The 21,829-nt window shown below is 39.2% G+C and overlaps 1 protein-coding gene across 5 annotated transcripts in view; it reads right to left on the bottom strand.

Moving 5' to 3' along the window:
* CCDC93 (coiled-coil domain containing 93) overlaps positions 1-21,829 on the bottom strand; it is a 96,720-nt gene that overhangs the window by 51,171 nt on the left and 23,720 nt on the right. For 3 of the 5 annotated variants that reach the window (XM_045825988.1, XM_045825992.1, XM_045825989.1), the window contains exons 7-9: positions 12,874-12,974; positions 12,240-12,257; positions 1,588-1,624 (exon numbers count right to left, since the gene is read on the bottom strand). In XM_045825988.1, coding sequence (XP_045681944.1) covers positions 1,588-1,624; positions 12,240-12,257; positions 12,874-12,974 — 156 coding nt within the window. The remainder of the gene's footprint in view (positions 1-1,587; positions 1,625-12,239; positions 12,258-12,873; positions 12,975-21,829) is intronic. The other 2 variants (XM_045825990.1, XM_045825991.1) reach the window with 1 other exon arrangement.

The following is a 21,829-nucleotide window of genomic DNA, read 5'->3' as shown; positions in this document are numbered from 1 at the left end:
CCATCTGACATAAGAATGAGAAGATGAGCCTGATGTGAATACTCTTTCATGGGCATTTCATGATTTTCCCATCATAATCAACCTGCCTTATTCCAGGATATAGTCATATGCATAAACATTCCTGTCAGACTGAACTTAGACATCAAATTAAATGTATGCATCAAATTCTTACATATCAGATGTCACATGACATACTGAAATCCAAAATATGCCTTGTTTTGAAGGAAATGCCAGTTTAGTTGAGTGGAAACACAAATGTGGAAAAAAATAAATAACAAGAAAACCAAAAAAAGATATAATTAGCACATGACTAATTGCTAATGAAATAATAATAACTACATGTTTAAAATGTATGGACCATTCTGTGTGCTTTGTATTTTAATCTTCACAACAATGTTGCAAGGTAGTACAATTATTGCCCCCATTTTATAGATGTTGTGAAGGCACAACAATTAAGCATATTATCCAAAGTCATACAGAGAAGGGATAAGGTTAGGATTTGAAACCAGCAAGTCCAGCTTTAGAACACACACTTTAATCACTGTCAGGGCCCTCCGATGACTGAGACAACTACCCCAGGAAGCAGAAGGAGGCTAGAATCAGGGAAGGTCTCCAGAAAGAAAATGTGAAGGATGTGGAACCTAGATAGAGGGAAGGGTGGCAAGAGAACAAGAGGAGGAGTGGTGTTCCATTATAGAAAATCTGGGGGTCAGGTGAGGAATGAGAAAAAAGATTAATAGACCTCACTCTGCAGAACTCTATTGTTTAAGAGTTCATTGACTATTTTAGTTAGCACTTTATTATTTTAAAGGCAGAGGTTAAGAGTGCATACTTGATGTCACACGGACCTGGATTCAGATTCTTAATATGGCACTTAAGAAGCTGCGTGATCTTGGACAAATCACTGAGCTTCTCTGGGCCTCACCTTTCTAACCTGAAATACAGGAATAAGCATGTCCCTCATAAAGCTGTTCAGAGGAGTAAGTGAAAAAATACATGTGGAACTCTGAACAAAGGGCCTGGAGCACAGTAAAGGTCTGGCACTGTAAGATTATATGCATGCCCTGCTTCTGACATTAAGGATCATTAATAAACACATAAATGAAGAAAAATCTTCAAGACTAATTTGTGAAGTTAGAAAAATCTACCTTGACTTATTTGATTTTTTCCACACTAGCTATCCTAGTACAGGGGCAGGCCTGTAATTTATGGTTGTGTTTTATTTCACTGCCAGTATCCTGTTTGCACCTGTCCGTGGTCTCTCTCACTCAATGAGGAATGCACAGGGTCTTGGCAGTGGACTTCACCTTCACACTTTTAGAATTATTAGAGCTCACAGGATTGAGCCAGGAGCCATGACATCTAATCACCCTTCACTTCCAGTCCCAGATGAGGTTGCTGCTTCAGCTCCCCCAGCCTGGCGAAGGACATCTTCATGGCGCTGGGTGGCCCAAGGACCAGAGCCTGGTTGGCAGTAGCCCTGCCTTCCCACCCCTGCTGGGCAGCCTGTTAGTGTAAGACAGAGACAAAAGGGAGGATCATTTCCATCTCTCAAATATACTCTCCCATTATATATGCTTTTCTTACCTTCTCTATTTTGCTCTGGCGGCTAAATCCATATCTCCTGCAGGCCACAAAAAAGAGAGTCCGATTACTATTCAAAAATCACATAAAGTTAGTAAAATGCATTTTAGTTGGATTTTTATATGAAAAATGAATTTAGGCTATTTGGTGACTGGAGAAAGTTCTTTAAATATCTACACCACAAACATATTCCACTGTTTTTGAATAAAGGGCCAGCCACCCTATTTGCCATATGAATGAATATTTAAGGGAGAACTCTCAGACAATGTAGAGTGCAATATTCTCTTTAAGTGTAATCGTTACTCTAGAGAGGAACTGCATTTCTGATCCACAGTTTAAGCTAAGAGCCTTAAAAATACCTGTATAAACAAATGTGAATGTATTTGCTGAAGCTAAGCATGTTCTCTAATGCCAACTTTCACACTTTCAGTCCAGCCCATTTTTTATTCTCAAGCATAACTGAAGCATTTTGCCAATAATGTGTTCATGTCACTCACTTTAAAAAATATTCATAAATGCACTTTAGTTTAAATTAGTTTATTTTCTGGCTCTAATTAATATCTACTTGTTTAAAGTAAGTATAACAATGCAAAAACCATTTGACCTAAAACAAAAAGCATGAGGAAAAATACCCAACTTCACTCACTTTTAAATAGTTTACAAGGAAATAAAAGTTACAACATGCAGCCAGTTAAGAAAAACAGATTAAGGGCTTTGGCTCTGCTCTCACTGTGTCAGGCCTCACAGTGAGATGTCTCAGTGTGCTGCCCTCTTAGCTAAACTCCAACCTCACTCTACTCCCACTCTTCTTCCCCATTCTTCTTTTTAAAAATATTTTATTTAGTTTTAGACAGAGGGGATGGGAGGGAGAAAGAGAGGGAGAAAAACACCAATGTGTGGTTGCCTCTCTTGAGCCCGGTACTGGGGACCTGACCCATAACCCAGGCATGTGCCCTGACTGGGAATTGAGCCAGTGACCCTTTGGTTCACAGGCTGGTGTTCAGTCCACTGAGCCACACCAGCCAGGGTTTCTTCCCCATACTTATCCAACTTTCCATTGGCCTGATCTGCACCAATCAACAGCAGGCCTCTTCCCTCAAGACAAAACGACCTCCTGGGCACTCTCATGAGGGCTTCCCTTCTATGGCCCTGCCTAACAACCATTTCACTTCCTGCAGCTCACCTTACATGCTCCAGTGCACCCAGCCTGAAGAGACAGCTTTGCACACACTGGGATGTCTTCTCCCTTTCTATTTTCCTATTCACTCCTCACACTTCAGCTCTAAAGCCACCTTTTCTCCAAAGCATCCTCATGCACAGACACCCTGCCCTAGATGATCCATCCCTATGTCTATGCATGTTCCCCCACTTCCTACATGGCAATCATGTTCTACTACCTATTTGCATGTCTGCATCCTTCTCCTGGAGGGCACTGATGCTATTTTTACATTTGCTATTTCCAATGTGTGTTGAAATAAATAAACTAAAACAAGTGAATGAAAACAAAGAAATCAAGGAGCCAAAAATACCACCTGACCATGCAACGGATTGTCATATAATCAGAGAAACCACTAAGTTAACTGCTGGGCACAACACACTCAACCATTAGGCATAAATCTACAGACCCAAAGTACACAGGGATAAGATGGCAGCCAAGTAGGTGGAAGCCGAGCCCACTTGCTCTTGCCCCCAGTGCGGATATTTAGCTGATCTTTCAACAATCAACAGAATCTTAGCTGATATGAATTTTGAAGCCAAGGAGTAAAGAGGAGGCTTTGCTCCATCCAGTAAGAGATTTTATAAGTTGAAGCGGGGGTACCCTGCATGAGGTCCCTGCAATAGAGGAAAGAGCAGAGGACAGAAAAAGCAGCTTAGTAGCTCTCACCCCTCTTGGAGTGGGGTAGGGGCCCCAGTCCCACACAGGGGATGCCCAACCCTAATCAGGAGACACTTGGGAGGATATAGGGAGTCTGGGAGACTCAGGCTGCATACACAGAGCAAGCAGAATGTCTACAGCTGCAGCACCAACTGGGAGAGTTCAAGAGAGAAATTCTAGCTCCTAAGACTAATTGAGGCACTGGCAGGCTGAGGTCAGACCTGACTGAGAAAGATTTGCCTTTGGGGGAAGTAGAGTGTACAGAGAGCCAGGCAGCAGCTCAGGGTTGCAGTGTGGGTGACACATAGCAACTTTTTTTAAAGAGAGGAGCAGAGGCACGGCTGAGTAGGGAACCCATGCATTTGCACAGCTGCTCTGCCAGCAAAGGGGCTAGATTCAAAATGCAGTTCATGCCTGCTGAACCCAGCTGGCCAGGAAGAGTGGAAGACTGCACACTGCAGGGCTCTATCCAGCATAGCTGGCAATTGGGGTTGGGGAGGGATGCACACAGAACAGAGGGTTTGAGTCTGAAGTCCCTGCAAGAGCAGTGAGCTGGGAACTGGATGGAAAGGAGCTGAGCACCTGAGATTCTTTGTAGCTAGGCAGGGCCATTCAAACTGTGGAGTACAAATTTCTGGGAAGGGGAAAACATCCCAACCCCCACCTGCAGGGGCAGCAAACTCTACACAGCAAGGCCAGGCTCAAAAACCCACTGCTGAGCACATATCCAGAGAGGAAAGAAAGAGAATCTCCAAAGAAGCCCTTCATGAACTTTTATTAGATGTTATGCTGGCTCCTCCTTAGGCCCTATTCCACTGAAAAGAGAAGAGCAGAAAGATCAGAAATTGGTGCAGCAAGAAGTATTCAGGACTATGCCCAGCCTCAGCTCTCACAGAGCTGCCATCAGCACCAAGCAGGAAAGAGCTGACCCTTTTACACAGATTGTCCTCCTCACATGAAACAGGCAGCTAATTAATTAGAAACTATACATTATTGGAAATAATCTGGGACAAACCAAGACATTTGGCATAGGGGCAGGGGAACACACCCATCATTTTACCTAGAGACTGAACAGTGCCTCCTGGGGGGTGATCCTGGGATCCCACCCTCCTGATAGCACCAGAGGCTCCCTCTGGAAGCAGGTGGAGGTGGTAAATGTGCTGTCGGATGTGCTGTCAGATATTAAATGAACCACCCCTGGGCCTTGTGTTGATAAAAAGCCATTAGGGCAGAACAGAAAGCCCCTACTATGGGGCTACCATAGCCCCATGGTAGGGGCTATGACCCTCAGCCAAACCTATGACCCTCAGGCAAACCTGAAGGAGACGGCCACAGACTGTAGATTGCTTATAGCCTTGAACAGGCTGCCTAAAGCTAGACTATGACACCAGCTGACATGAGGAAAGGATCCTGAAGGAAAAGACAGTAGGCCAACAAACACCAGACTCTGCTGAGATGAATTCCACCTCATTCTTTTTCATTATTTGTGCTATTTTTTTCTCCTGCATAGATTTTTAACATTGCTTCTTTGTCTTCAATTAGTTCCTATTTCGCTATTTTTATTTATATATAGGTATTTTTTACTTTTATCCTTTTTTTAAGTTTTAACTCCAATCTCATATTTTACTCTTCCCTCCTCTTACTCCATTTTGTCTTCATCCTTCTCTTTCTTACTGTTTTAAATTTTATTTTTTCCTTTTCTACACCTTGTTTCTATTCCTTACTCTTACTATTACTCCTCCCTCCATACCCTCAAAACCATCTTTCTTTCCACTAGTCATCTTACATTCTTTTCCCTTTCTTATAATATCCTTATTGTAGTTCCACCTTTATTAATAGTTCCTCAGTTGTCATTGATATTAAGGTTATAAATTATTGCATTTATTCAATTTTATCTCTAGTTGTTTACTATTTTTTTAATTTTTAAATCTCATTTTTCACTGTTCCCCTGTCCTAGCCCATTTTGCCTTCCTCCTCTGCCTTACCTTCATTTTAACTTTTATTTTCTCTCTTTCTTAGCCTCATTTCTAATACATACACTTATTGTTTCTCCTCCCTGTATCCTCTCAAAACCATTTTTCTTTCCTTTAGACCCCTCATAATCTTTTTTCTTTCTTATAATACTATCATTCTCTTTCCATCTTTATGAAGCTTGGCTCCTTTGGCATAGATATTGCTGTGGTGGTTGTTTTTCTTCAATTTGGTTCCTATTTTTCCATTATTTTTTTCTACAAACCTCATATTGTACTCTTCCTATGTCTTATTCCAGTTTACCCATTCCCTTCCTATTTTATTTACATTGTAAATTTTATTTTTTCCTTTTCCTTACCTTGTCTGTATTGCCTACTCTTATTTCTCCTTCCCCTACCCTCTCAAAATCATTTTTCTTTCCATTAGTCACCTAATATTCTTTTTTCCTTTCATATAATATTCTTACTCTCTTCCCACCTTTATACATCTTAGCTCATTTGTTGTTGGTATTGTGGTAGTGGTTGAAGGGTATTTTTGCTGGTGTAGGTCTTGACTGCTGGGATATTTTGTTCTGGCAGCTCCTGTACAACAGCATACAAGACATGGTAGGGGCTATGACCCTAAGCCAGCTAGAGGTGAGAACCCACCAGTGAGTGAGCCGCCAACAACCAAAACCCAATTACAACAACAGAGCCCACATAAACTGCATAAAAGGCATCTCTAGAGTATCCACATCAGGAATACAAGGAGACTGCACCACTGAGTCCCACAGGATTCCTACCACAGAAAGCCACTCAATAAAGACAGGGAGTCAAAGCTGATCAATCTAACACACAGAAACAAACAAAAAGAGCCACCTAAAATGCAGAGACAAAGAAACAATCACCAATTGAAAGGAAAGGAGGAATCCTCAGAAAAAGTGCTAAATGAAACTGAGGCAAGCAATTTCTCAGATATAAGAGTTCAAAGTAATGGTTATAAGGATGCTAAAGGAACTCAATGAGAATGACAAGAAACTACATCAGCATGAAAAAGGACATAGAAACTATGAAAAATAACCAGGAGGAAATGAAGAATACAATATCTTAAGTGAAGTATACACTAGAAGGAAATAAACGCAGGCTAGATGAAGCAGAGGATCAAGTCAGCAAATTGAAGGTACACGAAAAAACACCCAGTCAGAGCAACAAAACATAAAAGGACTAAAAAGGAATGCAGATAGTTTAAAGGGGCTATAGGACAATATGAAACATAACAATATTTGCATATAGGGATTCTAGAAGAAGAAAAGGAGCAAGGGATAGAAAACATGTTTGAAAAAATAATGAGACAATACTTCCCTAACTTGATAAAGGGGAAAAGTCATGCAAGTTCAGGAAGCACAGAGGACGCCAATTGAGAAGAACCCAAAGAGGCCTACTGCAAAAAACACCATAATTAATTTGACAAAATTTAAAGAGAGTTTTAAAGGCAACAAAGGAGAAACAGGTAGTGACATACAAGGGAGCTCTGCTACGGCTATCAGCTGATTTCCGAATAGAAACACTACAAGCCAGAAGGGAGTGGCACAAAATATTCCATGTAATGAAAAGCAAAGATCTACAACCAAGACTACTCTACCTAGCAAGGCTCTCATTTAACATGGAAGGTGAAATAAGGAGTTTCTCAGACAAAAAAATAAAAAGGTTAAAAGAGTACACCCCCATCAAACCAGCATTGCAAGAGATGCTAAAGGGACTGCTTTAAGAAGATGAAGAAAAAGAAAGAGAGAGAGGTACAAGGAACACGGGTACAAAGGGAAAAAAATGGTAATAAATAGCTCTGGCTGACGTGGCTTAGTGGATTGAGCGCTGGCCTGCAAACGAAAGAGTCACTGGTTCGATTCCCAGTCAGGGCACATGCCTGGGTTTCAGACCAGGTCCCCAGTGAGGGGTGTGTGAGAGGCAGCCACACACTGATGTTTCTCTCTCTTCTCTTCCTCTGTCTAAAAACAAATAAACAAAATCTTTTTTAAAAAGCAATAAATAAATACCCATCAATAACCACCTTAAGTGTGAATGGATAAAATGCACTAATCAAAAGACACAGGATAGCTGAGTGGATAAGAAAACACAATCTGCATATATGCTGCCTACAAAAGACCCACTTCAGAACAAAAGATCTACACAGGTTGAAAGGTATGGGATGGAAAAAAATTTTTCAAGCAAATGGACATAAAAAAAAAAGATGGGGTAGCAATACTTAGACAAAATAGACTTCAAAACAAAGGCCATAACAAGAGACAAAGAAGGTCACTACATAATACGTAAGAGAGTTGTCCAACAAGGGGACATAATCCTTGTAAACTTATATGTACCCTCTATATGTATATAGAAGCACATAAATACATAAGGAAAATCCTGGAGGACTTTAAAAAGGAGATCGACAGCAATACAGTCATCATTGGGGATTTTAACATTTCACTGTCAACAATGGATAGACCACCCAAACAAAAATCAACAAGGATAGTGTGGCATTGAACAACACTCTAGAACAAATGCACTTAATAGATATTTAAAGAGCATTTCTCCCCAAAGCAGCAAAATATACATTCTTTTCAAATGCACAAGGGATATTTTCATAGACCACGTGGTAGGGCACAAAACAAGCCTCAACGAAGTCAAGAAAATTGAAATCACATCAAGCACTTTCTCAGATCACAATGGCTTAAAGCTAAAAACCAACCTCATGGAAAAAACTCAAAAACATTCAAATACATGGAGACTGAATAACATGTTATTAAATAATGAATGGGTAACAATGAGATCAAGGAAAAGATCAAAAAGTACTGGAAACAAATGAAAATGAACAAACAACAACCCAAAACTTACATGATACAGTGAAGGTAGTCCTGAGAGGGAAATGCATAGCAATATAGGCCTACCTACAGAAGACAGAAAAGTCTCAAACAACCCACCCCTACCTCTAAAAGAACTAGAGGAACAACAAACAAATCCCAGAGAGAGGAAAAGGAAAGAAATAATCAAGATCAGAGCAGATTTAAATGACATAGAGACTAAAAGAACAATTCAAAGGATCAATAAATCCAGAAGCTGGTTCTTTGAAAAGATAAAGAAAAGTGATGAACCTTTAACCAGACTCATCAAGAAAGAAAGATAGAGGACTCGAATAAAATCAGAAACTAAAAAGGAGAAGTAACAACCAATACTACGGAAATACAAAGGCTTGTAAGAAATGACTATGAACAATTATATGCCAAGAAATTGGACAACCCAGGAAAAATGGACAAATTTCTGGAAACACAATCCTCCAAAACTGAATCAAGAAGCAGAAATCCTGAATATACTAGTAACTACTGAAATTGAAGTAGTAATCAAAAAACTACCAGCACACACAAGCTTGGACCATATGGCTTCATGGGCAAATTTTACCAAACATTCAAAGAAAAACTAATTCCTATTCTTAAACTACTCCAAAAAAATTCAAGAAGAGGGAAAACTCCCAAACTTTTTTTATGAGGCCAGTATTATTCCAATTCTAAAACCAGGTAAAGACACAACAAAGAAAGAAAATTATAGGCCAATATCTCTGATGAACATAGATGCTAAAATCCTCAACAAAATACTGGTAATCTGATCCAGCAATACATTAAAAAGATCATACACCATGATCAAGTGGGATTTATCTGAGGGATGCAAGGATGGTACAATATTCACAAATCAATTAATTGTGATGCACCACATAAAATGAAGGACAAAAACCAAATGATCATATCAATAGATGCTGAAAAAACATTTGATAAAACCCAGCACCCATTTAGATAAAAACACTCAGCAAAGTGGGACTAGCAGGAGCATACCTCAACATAATAAAGACCACATATGAGAAATCTACTGCCAATGGACAAAAATTAATAACTTTTCCCATATGATCAGGAACAAGACAAGGGTATCAGCTTTCACTACTCTTACTCAACATAGTACTAGTAGTTCTAGCCACAGCAATCAGACAAGAAAAGGAAATAAAAGGCATCTAAATTGGGAAGGAGGAAGTAAAACTGTCATTATTTGCAGATCACATGATAGTGTACACAGAAAACTGTAGTCTCCATGAAAAAACTACTTGACCTAATAAGTAAATTTGGCAAAGTAGCAGGACACAAAGTTAATATTCAGAACCCAATAAAAGCTTGTAAAGGCAAGGGTCGAGGTGTTTTCCTCTTGAGAGGGTGGCCAAGGTGCTACGAGGCTTTTTCTCCTCTTGAGAGAGAAGCCTCGCCATCCCTCTTCCTCCACAGGACTCGGTAGTCCGTGTGAATTTGTTTTGTCTCATCCATAATGTCACAGACCCCAGGAGCTGGGATCCACGTCATAAAATGCATTCCCCCATAATGGCCATTTTATTTTGTAGTTAGGTTTTTAGCTACTAAAAGTTGATTGGGGCCATAATAAAATTAAAATATTATACAGCTGCAATTTTGTTTAAGTCTAAAATAAAAACTATTAGTCTTGTTTTTCTGACACCATAACATTTAAACAAATATAGTCGAACATGTTTTTAATAGACACATAATCCTTAAAGCCTTCAGCATGGTTGACCAGGCTCACAGTCTAGCCTTATTTGAGCAAGGAAAAGTCAGAACAGGAAGAAGAAGCTGTAATGCTGACCTCAAAGCCAGGTACATTGTGGGCCTAGGCTGACAAAAGGAACACTGATGAATGATGGGGATTTGTATTCCTAGGTGGGGATGAGCAACTAAGGTGTGCACAACAATAAGGGGAAAGGCAGGATGGAGCAGTGAGTCCCAGTGCCAGCAAAGGGCCAGCCTGCCTGACAGGGAAGGAAGAGTGGGTAAAACTTCCCGTAACAGGGTTAGAGAGAGGGCTAGTCCTAGAAGTAATGAGTATATAGGGACAAACATGACTGAAAGGGAGGTTTAGGAAAGGATCCTTATTTGAAAGTAAAGGTCATATTTAAGGTATTTTAGAACTGAAAACTGCTGTTGCTGCTGCTGTGACCTTAGGACCTAATAGTTAACATTTAATGTTTTCTACAAAAGGACAAACTGTTTCAAGTCCTTCACATGGTTATGTGATCTTCATTTAATTAATGGTAAGGATCTCCATGAGGCGGAGAGTACTGAATAAACTGTGAGGAAAGAGTCTAATAGAAAGGAGGCAAGGGGCCTTCCCCAGAACAGGGAATAAAATGCACACTTGTCGGGGCTTTATGTTTCATCCAGTTTGTTCTATAAGTTTAATAACAACTCTCTTCTTATTCAGTCTCAGACCAAACAAAGACTGGGCCTGTCTTTCTAAAACCAAGAACCAAACTCTCACTGGAGGCTCAAACAATGTTTATAGATAATGATCATGCCATACTTTTGGAGTCTAAGAAACCTGACTTCAAGTCCTAGTCTGAGGCTCTTAATAGTTCTTAATAGTTAATAGTTGACCTCAGGCACCAAAAAAAGGTTAATTCTTACCCTTTTTTGAATGCAGTCTTTAGTATTCTCAAAAAGGGAAATGAACTAAATAAAATATAAGAATTAATATGTATTTATCTCTCCACTTCTCAAAACCTCACCATTCCTTAACAGCAAAGCTGAAAAGAAAGCAAAATAATCTCTCTCCTAAAAAAGAAAACAAATCCTTCATCCTACCTACCTAGGCTTAGAAGTCAGCATGACTCCACCAACAGGAACTAAGACTGGAATTGAGACATGTTGCTCTTTCTTACCCTCCAAATTTACGAGGAGTCTAAAACAAAACCAGTGTCTTGCTCGTTTCCCTAAAGAAACTCAAGCCAGACTCTGACCTCAGAGTGCTCCAATCACTCCTGAAGATGGGCAGGAATGTCCTGAATTTACCCAGACTTCATATGGTGACAACTATCATTCATGACACATGCAAAAGATCCAATGTGAAACTGATTATTTCAAAACAAAACAAAATATTGAAATTCGTAGCATGGTATTCATGAGGTAGACAATTTACTGAATCTCTGATTCCTTTTCAGCACCAGGAACATTGGGAGTTTGCATGATAATGGCAAAACTGGAAGTATGAACAATACAAACTAACAAAAGCCACAATGTCCCTTAAGTACACTTTGGCCCTGGAACATGCCGACACAAATAAGCTTTCTCCCCAGCACTGGCTCTCCCAGAGGAGTGCAGTTTCACCTGCCCAGCTGCAGCTGGGGTTTAGCTGGAAAGACCCCACCACAGTGCCCAGGGCACGTGACCTATCCAGGTGCAAAAGGCTCCACACTCAGAAGTGCCCCACATTTGGCTGTTTTGCTGTCTTGAAATTCTTAATAATTAATCATTTTAATAATTCTTAACAAAGGGCCCTGCATTTACATTTTATACTAGGTCATACAAATTATGTAGTTGGTCTGACGATGCCTTACTCAGATGAGTTCAATTCACAGCAACAACTGGTGAGCTGCGAGGGTAGCCATCAAATATGGCTCAGGGTCAGGACTAACAACTTCCTTTGAAACAGACTAGTTTCCATTCTTAGGGAGGAAGGACCTGACCCCACACAGGCCCCTCAAAAATACACACAAAAAATAGTAATAATTCCATTTGAAAAATGGAGTACTTCAGCCAATTAAGGCTACTATCCTGATTCTCTCTTACTTCCTATTCATAGAGGTGGAAACCATCAGATGCTCACTCAGGGAGATGTTAGTGGCAGTGCTGTTAGTTCCAGACACCCAATGAGGGCTGGGTTATGAGGCAGAGCAGCACACAGCAACCACTCCCAATATAAAGGAAAGAAGACCAAGGAGACATACTCACATCAAGGAATCAGTTACCCTAAGTAGAAAACACGGGACATAAATGAAGGTTAATATCCACTGTCAACCAAAAACTTCAGTGAGAGGAAGTACTTCCTTATGTGCTGTGTTTTAAGTAAAAACTGAGGTTATAAAGTAAGAATTTTTTTTTTACTTTAGAGATTTTTTTAAGAAGTGACAAAACTACTTCTAAATTTTTCATTTTCCTAGTTAGGGCAATTGTTCAAAGGAAACCAAAACTATTATTCTAATACTTAAACTGTTGAAAACTCTTTAGTTTACTTGGAGATTTTATCAAAAGGCAGGGACATGAAGGGCAGACCACCCCCAGCCTCCACAAATGCCCCAAACTCCCAACCCCCAAGGAGAACAGAGCCAAGGCACAGTTACACAGATTTTTAGAGAGAAGTTCCAAAGATCAGGACTCTACTGCCATCAGGAAGCTAACCTCAGAAACTTGCGTGATTCAATACCAGAGAGAAAAGTTCCAGGTGCTGGAAATCTTAGGTCCAAAATAGTAAACTCAATCAGGTAAAAAGCCAACCAAGTTAATCCCAATGAAGAAATTCAGAATAGTTTTTCTTTCCAATTGCTTTATAAGATTGGAGACACTGTAGACTGGATCCCATTCATACCTGCCATATTCCAAAAGTGTAGCATGGACTCGAGATTCTTCATCGAGCAGCTCCTCTGCTCCCTGTTGGCGTTTGTATTTTCGACGGGGCTTGTAAACATCCTGAAAAGTAAATGAGACAAAGGAGTTATGGAGCATGAGATAGCTCTCCTCCTGAACTAGTTGCCAAATGCAAAGTCAGGGGAATGTGTATTTCCCCATCACAACAGTGGGCATTAAGGGTGTCTGCCTTTGAGGTCTCTGCTCCTTTGACATTTAGGTAGCAAATATTTCCATCCAATTAAGTGCTTATCAACTTTGTTGTAACTTGGTGTTTTTTTGTCCTATGACATTTCAATATTTTATGTAGTCAAACTTATCACTTTATAACTTATTTCCAATTCCAGAAATTTTGAAAAAAGTTCTTGTCTGTTAATTTTATATTTAGCCTTTTCATTCATTCAGTTTTTTTTGGGGGGTTTTTTTTTTGGGTATAATGAAAGGTAGGGATCTAGCTATGGGTTTTCTGAACGGAAAATCCAGAATCCCAACAAAAGTTTATTCTTCCCCTGATTTGGAATACACATACACACACCCCCTCCTAAACAAGTATATGACACATAGAGGTGCTCAATTACTGTATTTAGGTTTTCACCCCCAGGTGATCTGCATTAGTCATTCTATCCCAAATGAATGTCCTTGACTATCAAGCTGGCACTCAAATAATCCCTTAGTAGTATTTGCTGAGGGCTCTGGGTCCAAGGGGCAACTGTCTTGTACAAGCAAGGCATTCTACTTCTGTGTCCCAGGAACTTTTCTTCTCTGATACCAGAGCTCAGCGCATCTTATCTCTACCTGGACATCACCAGGACAAGCATTACTATCAGGTTTCTCCAGATAGTAGCATTTTTATTCTAATTAGAGTTGTTCCCCCCACTCTGATAATTCTGGTTAACTTTATTATTATTTTATTTTTTAAGTATATTTTATTATTCTATTAGTTATTCCAATTTTTTTCTTCCCCTTATCCCCCCTCTGCCCTGAATGCCTCTACCCTCCACCATGTCCCACACCCTGACCTTAGTTCACATCCATGAGTTGTACATGTAAGTTCTTCGGCTTCTGTTTCCTGTACTGTTCTTAACCTGCCTTCATCTATTTTATGCCTACCAGTTATGCTTCTTTTCCCTGTACTTCCCACCTCCCCCACTGATAGCACTCCATGTGATCTCCATTTCTCTAGTTCTGTTCCTGTTCTAGTTGTTTGCTTAGTTTTTGTTTTATAGCTTCAGTTGTTGATAGTTATGAGTTTGTCATTTTACTGTTCATAGTTTTTTATCTTCTTCTATTTCTTAGATAAGTTCCTTTAACATTTCATATAAGGGTTTAATGATGATGAACTCCTTTAACTTGACCTTACCTGGGAAGCTCTTCATCTGCCCTTCCATTCTAAATGAAGCTTTGCTGGATAGAGTCATCTTGGATGTAAGTACTTGCCTTTCATGATTTCGAATACTGCTTTCCAGCCCCTTCTCACTTGCAAGGTTTCTTTTGAGAAATCAGGTGATAGTCTTAAGGGAACTCCTTTGTAGGTAACTCTCTCCTCTTGCTGCTTTTAAGATTCTCTCTTCATCTTTAATCTTGGGTAACTTAATGATGATGTGCCTTAGTGTGTTCCTCCCTGGGTCCAATTGCTTTGGGACTCTCTGAGCTTCCTGGACTTTCTACACATCTATTTCCTTCACCAGATTGGGGAAGTTTTCCTTCATTATTTGTTCAAGTAAGTTTTCTATTTCTTGGTCTCCTTGTTCTCCTTCTGACACACCTAGAATTTGGATGTTAGAGCACTTAAAGTTGTCCCATAGGTTCCTAAGCCTCTCCTGATTTTTCTGAACTCTTGTTTCTTCATTCTGTTCCACTGGATGATTATTTCTTCCTTTTTTTCCAAATCATTGTTTTAAGTCCCGGTTTCCTTCCCTTCACTGTTGGTTCTCTGTATATTTTGCTTTATTTCACTTTGGGTAATCTTCATTTCCTCCTTCAGTTTGCAACTGAGCTCAATCAGTTCTGTGAGCATCCTGATTTACAGTGTTTGAACTCTGCATCAGATACATTGTCTATCTCCTCATTTAGCTCTTTTTCTGGAGTTTTGATCTGTTCTTTCATTTGGGCCATATTCCTTTGTCTCTGCATACCTGCTATGCTGTAAGGGGGTGGAGCCTTAGGTATTCACCAGGGCCAGCAACCCTCTTTGCTGTGTTGTGGCACTGTGGGGGAGGGGTCAGAAAGGGAACAATGCCACTGCCTCGCTTTGCTCTAGCCCCACTTTCCAATGAACTCTCCTGTGAGACTGGGAGTTTCTCCCACTGTTGCATCCCCCTCAGTATTTTACAGATGGAAGTTCTGAGTCTTTAGTTTACTGTTCAACCAGCCCCACCTTGCTCGCACAGTCTGCCACCTTGCTGTGCATCCTCTCTGATCAGCTGTCAGTCTCTGCCCCTCCTACAGGTCTGTGTGAATGTTTCTTTAACTCCTTGGTTGTCAGAGTTCCATGCAGTCTGATTGTCTGGCCCTTCTGGTTATTGGTTGTTTTTTTTTTAATTCTTTATTTATTTATTTTCAGAGAGAGGGGAAGGGGAGGGGAAAGAAGGAAAGAAACATCAATGTATGGTTGCCCTCGTGCGCCTCCTACTGGGGACTTGGCCTGCAACCCAGGCATGTGCCCTGATGGGGAACTGAACCATCAACCCTTTGGTTCGTAGGCTGGTGCTCAATCTACTGAGCCACACCAGCCAGGGCTGTTTATTGTTTTTAACTTGGTAGTTTTCCTTCTTTTGGTTGTGCAAGGAAGTGGAGTGTTTCTACCTCTACCTCCATCTTGGCCTGAACCTATTTTACTTTTTATCATGAAATATTTTGAACAGAAAGAAAAAATTCTTTCTGTAACATATACTATATAATTTCAAGTTTTGTGCAAAAGAAATGCAACAGGGTCTGAGATGATGCTGGAGGGTTGTTCTTATAGCTTGCTACCACAAATATTCCCTAGTTTGCTGCTGGTGTCTACATGAGTAGAAAGCTATAAATAACATAAAAGAGATTTATGGGGTAATGAAAAAAAATATAATGAACTCATATGATGTCAGTTACTGTGTATGCTTTAATTTCCACTGAACTCCGCTATTATAGCTCCACAGTTATAGCAGCACTATATAATTGAGCTTAATTGCTATCTTCCATAGTAGTTACCGTTGACAAAGTCAATGACCCAAAACAGGAAATTGGATTCTTCTAAAAAAAGGAATGACTCCAAAACAATAGCATACTGAAATCAACAGTTAAAAGGAACTTTTATTCTGCTAAACAATGACAATGTTGGCCTTTGTGTAATTATTCCTTATATTTTAAAGTGCCTCAATAACATCTCACGTTTTGCAATTTATAATTACCCTGAGATAGAGGTAAGGCAGATACTAGTACCTCCTAGTATCTGAAGAAGCAGAAATTAAATAATTTGTTCAGGATTGCTAGGTTTTATGCCTGGCCCTAGGTACTCTGGCTACTGGCCCCAAGGTTTTACCACTACACTAACTCAGTTCTGATGGGCATTCTAGTTACCCACCAGCCATTTCAGTTGACCCTCTCATGAGAGTCACTATAGAATCAGAGGCTGCAACATGAATTATTACAATGATGTGGACCTAATAAGGACCTAATAGTAATAGTAATTTAGACCTAAAAGTCAGAGGTTTCTAGGTTCACTAAAAAGAATTATTACCGAGTCACCCTTTAAAGTAATAGGAGTCAGGAACACTGATGTCTAATACTATTTCTGCCACTAACTAGCTGGATGACCTTGGGAAAAGCAGCTCCATCAGCAGGCTTGTTTCCTTATTTGTGAAATGAAAGCTGGATTAATAGGTCTTGAAGGAGACTCCCAGTCTCTCATTCTTCATGTTTTTTTTTAATTCTATAAAGATACTGACTTTGTAACATAATTCCATCATTAATTCAAATTTTGAGATTAATTAAGAAGAAACACACTCCATGCTTGACATGACTGTACTCTTAAAAAGATATGCAGCATCGACTTATCTTTGCCATTACTAAGAGCAGCACTAGTAATGGCTATCATTTATTGAATGCTAGGTGCGTGCCAGGCATTCAATAGCTGTTGCCACCTCATGGCCATATCTTTTTCCTTGATGAGCCCCTAACTTGTCGAATTCCTGACAGCTAGAGTCACCTCAGCTCGTAGAATGTGGTCTAGCTCACAGTGAGTCCTCATCAGTCTGACTAAGTGAAGACATGGAGTCAGACAGGGTTTTAGTCCTTACCTCATCACTACCTGTCTGAAGTTATTTAACCTCTGTGGCTTTCCATCTATAGCTTTCCATCTATAAAATAGGTATAAGCAGAGCTGCTGTGAAGATTAATTATTTAACAGAATCTAACACATAGTGAGAGCTTAGATACATATCTTTATATACAAATATGTATAATAAAATATACTGATATTGTTTTATTTATGTTGCCACATTTACATTTTATGTGCTGTATGAAAGGCCCTCTCTTTGGAAGAACACAATGGAGAAGTAATTTTAAACATCATGGTCTCTTAGGTGATCTAATAAGTTCAGCAAAGTATTTCCTTTCAACTAGCCTGGAAGTTCTAAGAAGTCTTTTTTTTTTTCCTGTTCCTAATATTATCATATAAAATTCTAAGCATTACCAAAAATGCTCAATAAATAATAAATGAATATCTTTTGGGACTTTTGGTAAAAATTCACAGGTACTCTTCATTCAAGGTTAAGAACAACAGACCTCACTGCACAGGACAGTTTCTTCAGGCACATGAACGGCTGCCAGCTCAGAAAAAGAGGAGGTAAAGCTGTGCAACAGTGTACTGTACTAAATAAGATGAATGAGTGGGTACAGGGCAGAGGGGGATAAGGAGGAAAAATGGGACAACTGTAATAGCATAATCAATAAAATATATATTTTTAAAAAACATGGAAGGGGAAGGTGGTGAGGAGAGGTCTGCCCTGGGTGGCAATAATTTCATTTTCTTATGTCCTCTAAAAATACCACCACACCTCCCACTAAGCAGGCTTTCTATAACATTAAACAGCTAGATACTGTATGATAAGATGATATGGAAAGTCAAGAAGGTAATACATTTCAAAAAAGAAAGCAGAAGTAATGGGAATAATCCCAAAAGGAACAAAAATTAGTCTAAAAGACATAAACCAGGCAGTGAAAGACAAATACCATATGATCTCACCTTTAATAGGAACCTAATCAACAAAATAAACAAACAAGCAGAATATAACCAAAGACACTGAAATTGAGAACAGACTGATAGTAACCAGAGGGGAGAGGGGAGGGAATTTCAGGGGAAAAGGAGAAGGGTTTACAGGAACAAGTATAAAGGACATATGGACAATAACAAGGAGGGGTAGAAATGGGAGGGAGGTGGGGAAGGCTGCAGGGGTGGGCTGGGATGGGGGTAAAAGACAGAAAACTGTGCTTGAACAACAATTAAAATAAAAAAATAATAATGGAAAAAAAGAGTGAAAGCATCTAAGGTGAGGAGCTCAAGTTATAGTTCACAACAGTCTTTCTGCTGGCAATCTGGCAAAAGGTACTATTAGCCTTAGGCATAACCTTTGACCCAATTCTACTTCATGGAATATGTCCTAAGAAAATAACTAAAGATAAAAGAAAAAATTTAGCTATGAGGATGTACTACATAGTGCCCTGCCTCAAAATTAAGCTAGTTACATTACTACAACACAATGAATAATCTACAGACATTAAAAATGTTACGGAGATTTATTGGCATGGAAAGATAGCCTAGCTTATATTAGCTTTCTTGAGCAAAACAAGCCTGCATCAAAACAGAATATATAGCATAGTGCCATCTGTTTTTACATTTCCTAATTCTATATGGATATCCATAACTCTGTATTTCCTAATTGGGATATCAGTGATTATCCCTGGCTGGTAGTATCATGGCTGATTTGTCTTTGTAATTTTTCTCTATAGGAACTGTTCGGCATGGTGTGGGCCCAGACAGGACCCACCCCCACGGATAGGTTCTCCCGTGGGAAATCAGGCCTGCATTGTACCTAGGCCGCTCTGAGACTTGCTTTTTGCTAAAACTCCCTCACACCAAATTGAGGCAGCAAGTGCTTACTGTGACTTCCTAAAGTCTGTGGTAAACCTCCCCAGTATGGAGTGTAACCAGTTCAACCACTTTTCCCTTTGCATTTTCAAACATCCTTCTCTTTGAAGCAATTAGTGGCTTCCTCTCCTTTGTTTTCTGTAAAAGGTAACCATCTAAAGCGAACCTGTGCATAGTAAATGAGGACCATCATGTAAGGTGCCCAGAAAAGCAATAAAAGTCGGTCAAGGCAAGGGTCGGGGGCCCTCTCCTCTTGAGAGAGTGGCCATGCCATCCCTTTTCTTCCACAGAACTCAATAGTCCATGTGAATTTGTCTTGTATCTCATCCACAATGTGGCAGACCCCATGAGCCGGGGTCCGCATCATTTCTTCATTTCTCAATTTTTCATTATTATTATTAGTATTAGCATAAAAGAAAAATAAGCTTTTTAAGAACAAAAAATCATGCACCAAAAAAAAAAATGGATGGGCGATATAACCAAGGACAAATGTAAAAGACTGAAACAATCCTATAAGGTTGGCTAAAATCAAGAATAAGTTATATGTTTTGAAAAATATTAAAATGTTTATAATTTATTTTTAAAAAAATTATTTGTAAGCAAAAATAAGTAAAATCATTCTGTTGAAGCACACTGGTACATATTAATTCATTAAAAAAAAATAATAGGACAATCACCATTTTGGCAAACATTCTCCAGCTGGACAAACAAAGGGTCTTCAAATGGGAAAAGTCACAGTAAATGCTCCCGTAAGTGAATGCTGAGGTCATAGGGGAGCACATAACCAATCTGATGTTTCTGAGTCTCTGGGACCCAGATGAATAACAGCTCAGAGTCCTAGAGTCAAGAACAGTATTGCAAAATCAGCACCAGGATAAATGGGAAATTAGAGAGCAGATAGACAGAGAAAAGTAAAAAAGCACCAACACTTGTCCCATTGGAGGAGTCAGATATAAAATCAAAACTGGCTGCTTTTTCCTGGCTGCTATGTAGGGAATTATTAACCTTTCTGAGATTCAACTTCCTAATTTATGAAATACAAATAATAACACGTCACTCCCTGAGTGTTGCTGAGGAGTTAATAAGATAATGCCTATAAAATACCCAGTTAGGTGCCGACCACAGAGAAGACACTCAATCAATACATGGCTGCTGCACACAATTTATATAAAAGGTTGGGTCTGAAAGTAGGGACCTGTATATTAGACTTGATTTTAATCCTTAATTTACCATTCACAGTTTAAATTTTGAACTTCAGGCTTGTCAATAAGGAGCAGGTAAAAAATACTGATGAAGTACCTGAAAGGAGAACTAAGGAAAGACTGAAGAAGAAAAAAATCCCTCTTTAGAACCTGAGACTTCCAAAGAGCCACAACCCCTGGTCATCTAAGAAAGATTCATTCCCTTTACTGAAGGAAGGATTCTCCTTGGGAATAGTGACAACAACAACAAAAAAACAGCAACCTATTCCATTTCTTACACAGACTCACAATAAGCCAGGGACATGCACTGCAGCCCTGGAGTCTCTTATGAGTTCCTGGGACTCATTTCAAGGCTGCAAGGAAGCCATCGCAGAAGTGGTAGGTGGGAGAGATGGAAGTAAATGGCAATGGAATGCAGCTAAGAAACCTAAGAGTTTGGAAGTGGGAGCTATTTCCAGCAGACAGGGAGAGAAGAAAATAAATCCCACAGCCTGGCTCTTGCCATCTACAGAAATTCTTAACCACTCCTGCCAAAAATGTATTGACAGTCAACAAGTAGGTTTACACATAAAAAAGGAAATAAACTAAACAATACAAACTATTATATAATTTTTTTTCATTTTCCTTTATCTTGATATTATCTTCTGATCAGTCACACACATCTTTTTATCTAGAGACTCACAGCATGTTGGTTTGCATCCTGGTGCCATCATCACCAATGTGACCTTGGGCAACTTATATAACCTATCTGTGCCTCACTTTCCTCACCTGTTTAAAAAAATACTACTATTTCATAGGGCTGCTGTTACACATTAATGTTCAGAATAATATCTGGGTACTATGTATTTGTTATTATCATCTCCTTAAATTCTATACAGTCACATTATCAAGAAGAGGAGGTTAAAAAACTCTATTACAAATGAAAAGAAGAAATAATTTCTCTGGAGGCCTGAGATATTTAATAGGTATAGAGATGTCAGGCCCTCTTTCACTGATAGGATTATCGACAGCTACAATGGCTTTTTATTCTGGGAAACGTGGCTAAAAACCATAATGTTTTCTTACTTTCTGCCCAGGGATCATAGTGAGATTTACATGTGAAGATATTCAATAAAGCATTACAAAAACTTTACTTTTATTTATTGTGTTTGAATAAGTAATACACAAACTTAGTACAAAATTCAAAGAGAATTTCCCTCTTTCTACTGCCACTGGCTCCTTAGCTTCTTGTATCAGAGGTAATGCTTAGTTCTCCTCTCTTTCTAAAGATGAAGCATCATTTAAAATAAGGGAAAGCAACAGCACATCCAACCAATTGGTTATTATTTGTCACGACAAATGCTGTTAGGAAGAATCTTTAATAGCTTAAAGACTGTACTGGTAAGTGAAAAAAAACCGACAAAATTATATTTAAAGTATAATTCCAATTCAGCATAAAAATGCACAATAACATAAAAGAAGTATGTACAAACATCAAAAGTGGATGCTTCTATATTCTGAGATTAAGGTTGATTTTCTTCCCCTGTATCTACCAACTTCAAAACAATAACTTTAAAGAAGTTCTAAACTGAACATCTATATCAACACCA

The sequence above is a fragment of the Phyllostomus hastatus genome, unplaced genomic scaffold, assembly GCF_019186645.2.
Source record: "Phyllostomus hastatus isolate PE091 unplaced genomic scaffold, TTU_PhHast_1.1 phas_scaffold_60, whole genome shotgun sequence".
NCBI classification, from domain to species: Eukaryota; Metazoa; Chordata; class Mammalia; order Chiroptera; family Phyllostomidae; genus Phyllostomus; species Phyllostomus hastatus.
Note: the sequence above shows the minus strand (reverse complement) of the source record. Positions and strands in the feature narration are given on the sequence as shown.